This window comes from Plectropomus leopardus, chromosome 1, assembly GCF_008729295.1.
Source record: "Plectropomus leopardus isolate mb chromosome 1, YSFRI_Pleo_2.0, whole genome shotgun sequence".
NCBI classification, from domain to species: domain Eukaryota; kingdom Metazoa; phylum Chordata; class Actinopteri; order Perciformes; family Serranidae; genus Plectropomus; species Plectropomus leopardus.
This window is the reverse complement of record NC_056463.1, coordinates 32,119,896-32,133,191: the sequence shown is the minus strand read 5'-3', so window position 1 is coordinate 32,133,191 and position 13,296 is coordinate 32,119,896. Positions and strand designations below refer to the sequence as shown.

Below are 13,296 nucleotides of genomic sequence, written 5' to 3'. Positions count from 1 at the left end.
ACGTTGCATCATACAGTGGTGTAAAATCTGGAGGAGTATCCACACCTTCTTTCAGGGCATCAAACATGGATTGTATCACAATGCATTTTCCGTTTGGGTGTTGGAACTCTATTCTTCTCTGTGAGAAACTCATTGAAGTGTAGACAAAGTGTCCACGGTGGTTTTACTCTACTGTTTGCCAAATTGAATTGAAGAATTCTTTTCACTCACAGGCTTTACGTAGCACCACTCGACTATATTGAGGAGAACGGTGTGAGCACAGTGACGCTGAAGCTCTTGAATAGCTTGCAGGCATTCCTCAGCTCTGGAGAGAGATAAGAATAGCACTCAGTCGTCTCTCCTCTGTTGGCTAGCTAGTGTGGCTGTGGGTTGGTGAGCCGCACTGCCCTGTTCCAGCAGTGCTGCTCTGAACGTAAAGAATGGGCAAAGGGAGAGAAGCGGGTGCCCTCTGGATGCAGCAGACAGAGCAGCCCGGCTGGCCTTGGATATATTTGGCTCTTGTCAGTGTGCATTCGGATCTGCAGTGGTCTGCAATTAGGCTGTTTCCTGTTTCAACACAGGATATGCTGTGAAGCTTGGCCATTGATGCTCTCAGGGAGTATGCTAGCCAGCAGTCAGGCCCTCTGAAGGAGATGCATCATTTTCATGGCTCTAAAATTATACAGAGCACTTTGTGATTTTGTAAGCAGAAAGCAGCTGGCTCATGCTCAGTACTCAGTACAGTACAATACCGTGAAACAGAGCTAATCAAAGAGAAAGCTATGGGCTCTTATTAATTGTATACACCTCAGACATGCAGGGGGAATCAAAGGGAGGGGAGACGTTAAAGAGCACAGCTTGGATCATTGAGCTATGCATTATACTCAAGTGCTTTGTTCGCTGTGTTTATTGATCTGTTCTGACATGAGTTACTGTAATCAGTCTAGTGAGGGAGGCAGTGACAGGCTCACACTGGACTCCAACTGAAGCTCCTCCCTACCTCGTACAAAGCCCTTGGAAAACATGCGTCAGCTACTTCCTCCTCCTCATTCACCTCCCTCCCCATTTCAACTTCCTGTTCTCTTAGCTGTTCGGAAGTGAGATGCTTTGAATGGAGGCTACTGCGGGAGACCGTATCCACTAACTGTTACACCTTTAAACAATATTTGCTGTACTGCCACTGAGTTACCACCACCGTTTACAATGAAGGATTACATTAGAAATGAAAAAACCTTTTAACGTCCCTGTGGCGCTTAAGAGACATGTAAAAAACACTCAAAGCACACAAAAACACACAAAAACACACGCAGATATGAGTCTATATAGGCACCGCTGCAGACACACACCCTCTCAGACTCACACCAACACCCTATACATTCTTTCACCCAGTTTCAGCCACACACTTTCACATGCACATGCTCCTCTAGGCACACACACTCCACCATACATGGACTCTGTTAGATGCATACTGAGGCAGTATGTTTATTCTCTCATCACTAACAATTTATCCTCAGGTTCTTTCTCACTCTACCCCCCTCCTCTCTCTGCAGCTCACTCCCTCTCTCCTTTTTGCCGCTGTATCAAGGTCACCTTTAAAGACTAGTTATTGGCTGCAAAACCAAGATGCTCAGCAGACTTGGCTAACACCAGAGAGCTGCCTCTTACTCATTTCCAGGTTCAGGATTTCAGATTTTGCTTCCAATCTGTAGGATATTACTAGAAATCAGATAAAAAAAGAGCTAGAAAGCCACCTTTTAGCTAGTTGTGTATATTTTTTGCTGTCTTTCATCAGCAGTTGACTTTATTTGTTGAAGAAATTAAAAAAAAAAAAAGAAATGGGGATGCTGGATTAGATGGTAAGAGTTGTTGTACCTTTTGGAATCACAATATTTTATATAGAAATCTGAGTCACATTTGCATAAATTCATTTTGTTCAGGCAAATATGCATACTGTGCCATGTCAACGTGTGGAAACCCTTAAGAGTTTTTGGATGATTTGTTGTCAAAGAAAATTATTTTTCAGAGATTGTTACATTTATTGTTATTGAACTAGAGTCACAAAAAGTTGGTAAACCTGCTGTAGCAGATTATACATATGTGTGTTACATTTACATTTTGCACATTTAAGGCTTGTTTTGCACCACTGGCTTTCTAAAACTGAACCACAATGACCTTATTATGTTGGGGTCGGAGCGTTTTTTTTTTTTTTTTTACTGTTCTACATATTGATATATTTCTTTATCCCTTGGTCCTGGCTCTGTAGTGCTGTCTTCAGCCTTAATACAAAAGGAAGCATACCCTCACAGGTAAACCATGCAAATAAGATACACTGATGGACATAATGGTCACATCGTGTATGTGATGTGCTCATTTGGCTTTCTACATGGAGGGTATAGCCAAATCATGTCATGGTACATAATTCTACAACTACAAATTCTACAACCACAGACATTATTTCAGGCTTCTAAACAAAAACCCATTCAAAAAACTAATTGTCCTTGAAAAGTGGGAACTGGAAGGGCTGCTAAGTTATTTCCTGGTTTTAGGACTCATTATTGGGGTTTTAAACAATGGCCTGCATACGCATCTTGCACACAAAGAAAAATCAGTTTTTTTTTCTGTAGTGTAGGGAAATAATATAGCTTGCATTTATCCTCTGACGGATTGTTGTATGTATTTCTAATGCTTTGCTCTTTTTGTTACAGCTCTGATGGTACTAGCTGAACAGTGACCGCTACCTGCCTGAGGACACCTGCTGCCCAATTCCCTTCACCATGTCTGGGATGCATGTAAGTCAAGCACAAAGTTTTGGTTCACATTTACATACTCAGTTTACAGCTTTTCAGGTGCACAGGTAGGCAATTATTTTTAAGCACTACCCCCTCAATATTTTACACACATCTAAACACAAAGTTGCTCAGGATAAGCAGCTTCTGCAGCTGTTGGCTTCTTAGCAGTCACACCAGCATAAGGAAGATGCAATCTGCACTCCACCTCACCTACATGAAGACACACTCAGTCCATTTTTTTTTTGTTGAAATTCTTTATTTTTCTGGACAGCACTAAATGGTAGAGAACATACACTAATATATATATAGTTCAGTTTCCCTTACTGCACAGGGTTTGTTGTTTTTTTTCCTGAGATGAAATTTTAGAACTATTAACAATTTGGGAGAGATCATGTGTACATATACCAACTTGATAAGATACTTCATGAGTAGACGTGTCAGTGCAAATAAAAAAAAAACACACTCAGTCCATTTTAACAAGGAATGTAAAAGTTAAAAGGTGAACTATGGATGTAGCTGCAACTAATGATTTTGACCAAAACCAATTAATCACCTTATTTTTTTTTGTAAAACCACTTGGTCTATAAAATGACATAAAACAGTCCCAGTGTGACAGCTTTTGGAATTCCTTGTTTTATCAAACCAACAATGCAAGCCAAAAGGCATTCAGTTTATATTCATCAAAAAGTAGCAAATCCTCACACTGGAGATGCCGAAATCAGAAAACTATTGGTGCATTTGCTAATGAGTCAATTATTCAAATTGTTTGTCATTAATTTCCTCTCAGTTGATCAACTTATTGTTTTAGCAGTATGTGGGATGTACTCTGCCATTTTTTATTATTAGATAATCAGAAAACACCCATCACAACAGATACTGAGAGGATATGGAAAAAAATGCATCTATTTTATGTTTACTCACCAATAATCACAATATACCGTGATATAAGTTTTTGGCCTTACTGCCCAGCCTTAATACCTTCCCGTAATGTGTGCCTGTTTCTCTGAGACTGCTCGATGGAAAAAAGATCAGCTAACACACACACACGTACACAAATGTGAGCACGCATGCACATGCGAGGGACTACGTGCAGAACACAGAGGTGCTGAAAGGAACTCATATCTGCAGTGATGTATAAATGCACATGGCTGGTGAGCACACATCCATCAAAGTGTGTCCGGCTCAGTTTTAGTGGTTTCACATTACCTGACTGTCACAGTGGTTTAACTAATGCTTCTCATGTGCGAGCTTCAGAGCAGGATTACTTTCTCCCTTGCTTCCTGCCTTCACATGTCCTTATTGATCTGGGCTGTTATTAATCTGTCACACCACAGTGCACCACTACAGTCAGGAGAACAATTTAAAAACATCACCTTTTTTGGAATTTAAAAAGATCAAGGCCGGCATCCAACTAACACACTAAAACTGTTACACTCTTGTGGAAGTGTATTCACATAAAATGATGAAATTCAGTGTCCAGCTGTAATTAATTAATTGAATTTAATTTTCTCATGGTTTGAGTCTTGTTAGTTTGCGTAATGTTTTTGATAGTGAATCTCAGCTGAAACTAATAGTTCATGCTGTAATGCCACAACCAATAATCATGTCAGATTATTCAGCCTCGAGACCCTGACAAAAAACTCTGGTTTATAGCATCATAAATGCATTATGGATTCATTGTGGATATTGATTGTGTGTTTCTAGAACTACACAGTGGGTTTCTGTAGGTCAAGCGGTCACAATATTTTTTTTGACCCAGACTATTTTGAGAGGAAGCACAGTGTGACCTATTGTCTTTCTTACCAACCTGTGACCAAAAGGCTCAGATTTAGTTGTGTTGTGCATCTATCAGCATCCAGCCATATGGTGAAAAACCCTTGAGCAACAAATACAGTAAACCAAAATGACTTACTAAGTCAATCAGGAGGTGAGTTGGATGTCAGGTAATGATGAAATAGTAGATACAGTTGTTCTCCAATCAGGGTTCCCACGAATCCTTGAAAAGTCTTAAAAGGCAGTTTTGATCAAAAAAGGCCTTAATTGGTATTAAATTGACTTAAATTAATATTTCAAATACTCAGACATTGGAAGTGGGATTTTATATAATATAATTTATATAATATAATCTTTTTTTCTGGTTTTGCATTGTCAAATCTCAAAATAACATTTTTTTTAAAAAATCATTTAATAAATTACTTTCCCTAAACTCGTCATGATGGGAAGCAGATGAATCTCACATGCAGATAGAGAAACACAAAAATCATCCAGAAAACTGGCCAAAAATCCTGGATCTTTTCCACTTCTGTTGGTTAATGTAAATAGATACCTTTATGATAATATATGTTCATTGTCTTCCTTGTGATCCACTCTAAAACGAGTTTTTTTTAACATTTGATGTAGATAATCTAACTTTTTTAACTGTCATGTTTTTGTTACAGTAAGCATCTGGGCAAAACAAAATTGTCCTTTTTTAATTTGGGTTAAAAAAAAAAAAATTGGTCTGAAACTTAATTAAGAGTGGCTTTAAAAACGTTCTAAAAAGTCTTACATCTAACTTGCCTTAAGCAGTAGGAACCCTGCCTCCAATATGTACAATTTTCAGACATCAGATTTTAACAAAACTTAATAATTAGCGACACTTTTCTTTTAGGAAGCACACACGGGAAAAGCCTGTGTTGGCTCTAAAATATGTGAATCCAGCTTCAGGCTAAATATAGCCATTGGTTTTCTTCCCCAGTTGCTCTGTGTATTGCACTAGGCTACTCTTTTAAATTACTTAAGATCCTCAAGGAAATATCCCCAACAATACATTCTATCCAGCAAAACCAGTTCTCATAAAGTCCATTTGTTCAAGTGACCAACTGGAAATTAATAAGAGTGGATGAACTCATTTTTTTTTCTGCATCTACATACCCCCTTAGTTACAGTCGTCACCAGTGGTTCAAACTCATAATGCAGTTTTGATTGAGGCTGCATCCGACACATTCAGCTGTACCGCGTGTTGTCAGGAATAAAGCAGCTTGTGCGAGGACCTTACCTGCTCACTCACACCTGCTGCTTTGTACTCTGGCTTTCTCGTTTCATCTCATTCCCTCTATTGTGCTGTTTTTGATCACACCCCCTGTACTGATGTGAGAGAGCAAAGCGGATACACAAAGCATCCTTATCCTCGCTGTCATTTACATTTGTATTTTAGGCATGTAGCTGCCACATTTACAGTATTCAGAGTGACTGACAATGAGAGCAGCTAGCCTTTTAACAAATCTTCAGTAAGGCAAACTCTGAGGCAACAACTAAAGTATTATAACTTCATTCAAAAAAAACAGGCAATGTCCCTCACAGAAAGCACAGAATATTTATTTTTTAGGAGACACTGAAAACCCACAGAGGGATTTTGATTATTTTCTTTCTGGTTGATTAGACCTATGCTCAGTTGGGTGGAACTGCACAAGAAAATACTAGAAGTCACAAAGCTAAACACACAATTAATGGAGGCGCAAGTTGTCCCATCTGAGTGCATAGATGTTAATAATTTCACATATATCTTTTGAGGGTTCACAGAGGGACTTTCCTATTAGGCATAGGACAAAGGTCAGTCAATGATCTTGTACAGGACAGCAGTGGGGATGAAAATGTAATGCACAGCACACGTAAAACACAAAGTTTATGTTGGAGGGTTGTTTGTTCTTGCTATTTGATACAACTCCCACCCATTATGTGTATTTAGCCCATTATTTGTCTCCTACAAACTGCAGTAACAGCAACACCATAACTAGCCAGTGAGATGGCCACAGTAAAGCCATATTAATCCCAGAGTGACTGACTGACAGTCATCCACCCCTTAAAACAGAGGTCCTTTTAAATCCTCTAATCTATGGACTGTAAATAAAAATATAATAAAGTTATTTGTGTTAAACAAAAAAGCTCAAATAGATAAACACATTTTGGATTTAGATACCTCATGTTCACCTCACAAGATGATACCAAGGCAGAATGCAGTATCTGTATCTTTATGCCTGTACGCTGGTGAAAGCCGTGGCCAGAGGCATTGTGTTTTTGGATTGTCCGTCCATCCTTCTGCTTCATTCTTGTGAACGCAATATCTGAAGAACACTGAGAGAATTTCCTGAAATTTAGCACAATGTCCTCTGTGACTCAACAATGAACTGATTCGATTTTGATGTTTATTGGCCCATGGTCACTGTGATCTCGTCTGTCTCGTTCTTATTAACACAATAACTCACAAAGGACTTCGCGGAATCTCCTCAAATTTGGTGTGAATTTCCACCTGAGCTCAAGGATGAACTAATTAAAATTTGGTGGTCAAAGGTTACTGTGACCTCACAAAACATGTTTTGGCCATAACTCAGGAATTCATAGACTAATTCGGACAAAATTTCACACAAATGTATAAATAAAATGATAAAGTGATGACATGTTATATCCAAAAGAAGTCAAAGGTTAGCTTCACTGTGACATCGTAATGTTCTGCAAAAACATTTCGATTTAACATTATAACCGAAAGCGGAGGTGCACAGCTTGGAACTGTGCCAGTTGCATAGATCTTCTGTGCTGCCAGGTTAAAAATGTGTTTGAAGCATCCATGTTTTAGAATTTGTTTTTCTTTTGCAGAAGCATTCATATCTGAAGCATTGTCAGCTGCCATGGGTAGACAGACATGGATGTAAACTGTAACTGCAACCTGACTGGTCCAAAGAGGCATACAACCGTGAGACTGTAATTCTAGTTACTGGTATTTTGTAGGTTCTGTGGCAGGGATTTTTTTGGCTAAAATTATCAGCCTTAATACATAAAATGAAGGAATAACCTTCCTGTTGGTTTGGTTTTAGAGTTTGCGGCCCAGTATAGACACTTTTTCCCTTTTTTCCCTCAACGTCACTGCTTCTGTAATTCCTGCTCTCTGCCTTAAAAGTGCGGTGTGTGTGTCCTCAGCGTCATGCCAAGATTCATACAACCACCCAGGGCTAATCTGACTTTGAAGTGGGTGGTGTTAGCATGCATATGCACAGAGATGGATTATTTCCAGGGATCTGTGTCACACCAATGTGCGTGCAGTCAGTGTCATTTTTGAAATATCATCATGTGCTTTAAACGTGCAGGATGAAGTTTTTAGCGGTAATAATTGCAGATACGCTATAAATGCCTTTTTCCATGTAAAATGACGTCCTTTTTGACGTATCTTTTTATTCCTCTGCTTTGTGTTTAAATGGCTGTTAAGAGAGTCAATTTGTTTGCTTTTTGCTTCATTAGCTCCAGTTTTCTTGCGTGTTTAGTAGCTAACTTTAGAGGACAAACACATTCACAGCAGACAATGAATCATGTCCTTTGCAACGTGGAAGAAAATCACACAAACGTGAGAAAAGCATCTCCACAAAGAGTCCACCATCGCACCATCTTGCAGGGATGCTTTGGTGTCAGTGACTGAACCACAAAATAGAACCTGCTGTCCATTTTATTATTTTAATGCCAACCCTCAGTGCCCTGTTACCTCTGTTTACGACTCTGTTGCTGTGTGTTGTAACACGTCTGTCACAAATATCTCAGATCAACTCTTCAGACTAAAATTAGTCGCCCCACTGTAATTAATGTTACTGTCTGTCTAATTTGATGTAGGCACCATGGTCGACTGGCACAGAGTGTGTAGCCAAATACAACTTCCAGACTGCCAACGAACAGGACCTGCCTTTCTGTAAAGGAGATTTACTGACTATCATCGGAGCCACCAGGGTAAGTAGGCAGGTGGTTTGGAATATATTGGAAATGTGACACACTGTACTAAATGTTCAAAGCTGCTATCCTGGCCAAGTGATCATTATTCAGGAAGCTCAGGGAAAACTTTGTTTTGCCTCCAGGGCTGAAGTTGATGCTGACTTCCAGGTTGCACACTACTAGAAAACTTTACTGTTGTCTTCTCTGCTCCTATCACAAACATGTCTCTGCAATGAGCATGTTCACTGCCACTCTCTTGCTCGACCTTACGCTCGCGACACTTTCACTAGCCATTGATTTATTCTGAAAAGGACACACTTCTCCTATAACACCATGTTTCCATGCAAACATTTTAACATAAATAATCTAGTTAGAAAGCTGGATTGAAGGATCAGCTCCAACATAACTTTCCTCAGAACTGTCAAACAAACTGCTGCACCTGAAGGGGAGACTCCACCACAAATAAAAGACCTGTTATCGACACCTTGTTCTCTTTATCTTGCTTCAGAAAGCAACAAATATGGTCTCATATGGGCTGAAACAGAAAAAACATGCCCAAAAGCAGTCACATGTAGAAAGCCAAGCTCTCTTTTTCCATGTTTTTTGTTTGTTTTTCTGACATTGGAACCTTGTACTCAGGTAGATAATTTATTTACCCAACAGATAAATGTGCACTTTTCCACAACCCACCTCAACACCAGCACAGCCAAAGTTGTCTCTACTATTCTTCGTGTCCCACATTTTCTTTTATGTCCCAGAAAACAACTTATTTTTATGATTACAGAGGAAAAAAGGATTTCAGTAAAGAACAACACTAATAACTGTAAGCACTGTGTTAATGTCTTTTTGGGCTACAGTATCTATGTTAAAATGTGACCTCTGTCTGAAAGGTCCAGTGTGTAGGATTTAGGGGAAATATTTATTTCTTATTTATTATTTTATATAATATATATATATATAGTATATTTTCTGTGGTGTATAATCGCCTGAAATTAACAATCATTGTGTTATAGTTACCTTGTCATGGGAAGTTTATATCTACATTGGGAGTGGGTCCTCGTTTATGGAGACTGCCATGTCGCACCACCATGTTTGTACAGTTGCCCAGAACAGATACTGGCACAACCAAACACTGTGTCTAAATAGGCCCTTTTGCATTTCGAGTTGGCTTCTGTAAGTAGAAGCCCCTCAGGCCCTGAAAACACTTTTTTTTTTTATGTGGTGTTTATTGTTGTTAATTCTGTGTTTTTACTGATTTAAATCACTGGGTTCGCTTGTTTTTGGAGAAGAGGAGACCTCTGCGGAGAATTTGGCTCTTATGAAAACCTCCTGAACAATGACCAATGAAGGAATTCTAAGCTGGAGAAGTTTCAACTGGTTGCAATCTGAATTTAATTTAATGTTAAATTATGACCCAAAAGCTTACCCTTTGCTGTCCAAACAAATAAATGTATCAACAGCCATGCTTCTTACCGTCAGAAAGAAATATGCAGTTAGCATAAGTACTGTAGGCAAACAAGGCACAAAACTAGCTACAGGACACACTCTATCATCTTGCAAAAAAAAAAAACAGTGAACTCAATTTGCTTAGAAAGCTCTGTATCCCCAGTCAGCGGGTGTGTCTTAGCTCAAGGAGATCTGGAGGAGTTCTGCTTGCCACAAAAAAAATGCCCACAAGTATGCAATTGAGCCAGTGGTTTTTAAGTACATCTCTGCATCCTTTGACCACTGTATGTAAAGTACTGTAGGTGTCTAACCCCACTGCTTCAGTTGTGCTCCAAACTCACTGTGTTTAGAGAGGGACATGGGGGACAGAAATGCTCCTCAGCCACAGAATGTTTCGGTAGCACACCTCAGATCTTAGCACTAGTATTAAGGCTTTGTTGTTGTGTGTTTGGCTGTCTCAGGATCCCAACTGGTACAGAGCGAGGAACACAGTGGGCAGAGAGGGCACCATCCCGGCTAACTATGTCCAGAAAAGGGAAGGAGTCAAGTCAGGAGGGAAGCTCAGTCTTATGCCGTAAGTATCAGATGGGTAATGGAGGAGAAACCCCAAATTACTGTGTTTGTGTGTTTGTCTTTCTCAAATGTCGCATATATTTCGAAACATACACTAACACTCAAACTATGTGTTTGAAAAATAAATATTATACTGTTATTTTGTTTACCCATAATTCTAGAAATGATTTCCCATGTTTAAGTCCATGTAAACTTTTTTTTATTGTGTGAGCATTATAGAGGCAGTGTTAGTCTATACGATATATAACTGAAGACTGTTAACAGTATTTTGGAAATATAATTGCACAGTAAACACAATGATACGCAATACGCAGAGATTAAAATAACAATTTGAGCTCAGTGTCTTCCACATCCTTGTCTTTGTCATTTTCCACATATGCTGTCTTTCCTTTATAAGTGTGTGAACAAGTTGTCGTACCCCCGTTCACTTCTGTTCCCCGCAGTGAGGGAAAATGTGTTGATTTCAAAAGTCGGGAAAAACATCAAAAGATGGAAATTCCATCTTTTACACTATCTTGGTTTGTACTGCGTCTTCTCTTGTCGATGTCTGGCTGCCACAGAGGCCAGGACCAGCTGCACACTGCATTTGAATCAGGCTCTTTGAAACGGCAGCTATTTAAAAAAAGAGGAAAACATAACGAGAGACATATGCAAATGAAGCAAGACAGGAAAGCCGAGAGCACACAGGCTGCTGCAGCATCGTCACATAGCTATGAGATGTTGTCATCTGAAAGTTGTCAAAGCATTTGTGTTCATCCCTCAAGTGGTAATAAACAAGTATTTCAACTTTAGAGATTAGAAGGAGTTTTTAATTTTAGTGTTTCGGTGATGCGAGGAAATGTAGGATTACAAGAAGTCGCTCTTCTGGGAGGAGTGATGCAGTGTGTTCCACCATCAACTGTATGGAAATGAAAACAGCAGTCGGAAAGTCAGACCCATACTTGAAAAACATTTATCTAAGTTTATCAGTGTTTCTACTTTTGTGCATCTATAGAGAAGACTGTTAAGTGTGTTCTCTGCATAAACACAGATCTGTCATAAGCACGGGAGTCTTTAGTTCAACAGTGCTTATAGAGTTGATGGTATGCCACTGTAACATGCTGTTGGCAGGAAACATTTAAACAGACTTTTGACCCTCTTTGTCGCACTTCATCAACTGCTGCTGAAAGCTTTAACCTCTCCCTTTGCCACCACTCATGCTGCCTGTCTGCACCATTTTGAGCATGGTCACTGGGTCACTCAGCTCTGGCATGTTGATGTGTGTGGTCTGAAGAGGCCCAGTGGTAACTGTAAATTAGCCTTGTGCAGCTATAAGGCCTTTTCAAACACACAACAACTGCAAGAATTGTTATACTCCAATGCTAGCTCTGACTTTTCTGGATTTCTGATTAAATTAAAGGAATAGTTTAGATTTTATTGAGTGGGGTTGTTTGGGGAACTTATCCATAGTCAGTGTATTACATATTATAGATGTCAGCTGGCACACCCCCTGTTTGGAGAAGCAGGCAGGAGTCTGCCATAGAAGCTATGGCTGTGGAGGGTTAGGCAACAAAATGTATTTTAGCCACACTTAAAAAAGTCTATCAGTTTAAGTGTATGCTATATTTAGAGTATTTTCACCACGTTACCTTAATGTCAGAGAGTGATTTCCAACTGGATAATAAAGCTATCACTCTGTTCAAAGCCAAACTCCATTGAGAAAATCAGTGATTAAACATTGCTGAACATAGGAGCTGCTGTCTCAAGCAGTTATTTTGTTTGTGTTACTTTGTGGTTATGGTTTTAAAAAGGGTTAGTTCAAATTGTCCAAAGTCACACAATAGCACAAACTAACTAATTGATTGAAACAGAAGTGAAGCAGAAACTCCCATGTTTAGATTTTTTAATTACCGTTTTTCTTTATGGAGTCTGATGTCTTTGAGAAGAGCATAGATGAGGTACTGAAGCCGTTAATAGCTTGCCAGTCAGAATGGGCTGTCTGATGCAAGAGTGAAGCAGTGAAAATACTTTCAATGTAGTGTACTCTTTAACTAATGTGTTTTTGTTTTTTTGTTTTTTTTCTTTTGAGTGGTAGGACTCTTTTACTCTCTTTTAGGTTGCTTAAATACATTTTGTTGCCAACCCCTATCGACAGCAGTACGTTGCTTTGCTTCCATGTTGGACTTCAGCCTGCTTCTCCAAACTGGAGGTGTGCTGACTTACATCTACTGCATGCAATATGCTGACTTTAGATGAGTACCCAACACAACCCTTCCTTAAAAATTCAGAACTGTCCCTTTAAACTTCACCTCGAGCTGCTCATATTGATTGATAATGCAATTACCCATGTAGTCTGACAAAAAGTCAGTTTTTTCACAGAATTTTTTTCATATAAATGTCTTTCATTGTTGGGAGAAAATTGAGAGTAATGTCAATACTACAGAATAAATCATCTCTTTGATCTCAACTAAAGGATTTATTAGACTCTCAAATATTTTGCATGGTTACACTTGCTAACCTCATGTTCTTACTGCTGCCCTTGAGATCACTGCGCAGTTAAGTGGTTTTTTTTGTTGATTTTTTTTTTTTCCTTCTCAAAACGCTGGAGTCATCAGAAGTCATTCGTCTGGAGCCATTAGCTGTAACCCACAGGGACTTGTTGATTTAGTTGTGAATCGCTAACAGATGTCTCAGTGAAGACCTCTCCCTCTCCTTTGAGTTACATAAGGGTTCAGCTGTGGTCCTCTGTCCCCGTTCTCGCCCTGACCGATTGATACTCAGCAGCAGATACAGTTATCCC

General features: G+C 39.3%; 1 protein-coding gene across 1 annotated transcript in view; it reads left to right on the top strand.

The window, feature by feature from the left end:
- csk (C-terminal Src kinase) overlaps positions 1 to 13,296 on the top strand; it is a 53,230-nt gene that overhangs the window by 26,202 nt on the left and 13,732 nt on the right. Inside the window, exons 2-4 of the mRNA XM_042483755.1 lie at positions 2,685 to 2,768; positions 8,403 to 8,516; positions 10,406 to 10,518. Of these exons, the coding sequence (XP_042339689.1) occupies positions 2,754 to 2,768; positions 8,403 to 8,516; positions 10,406 to 10,518 (242 nt within the window). The 5' untranslated portion in view covers positions 2,685 to 2,753. The remainder of the gene's footprint in view (positions 1 to 2,684; positions 2,769 to 8,402; positions 8,517 to 10,405; positions 10,519 to 13,296) is intronic.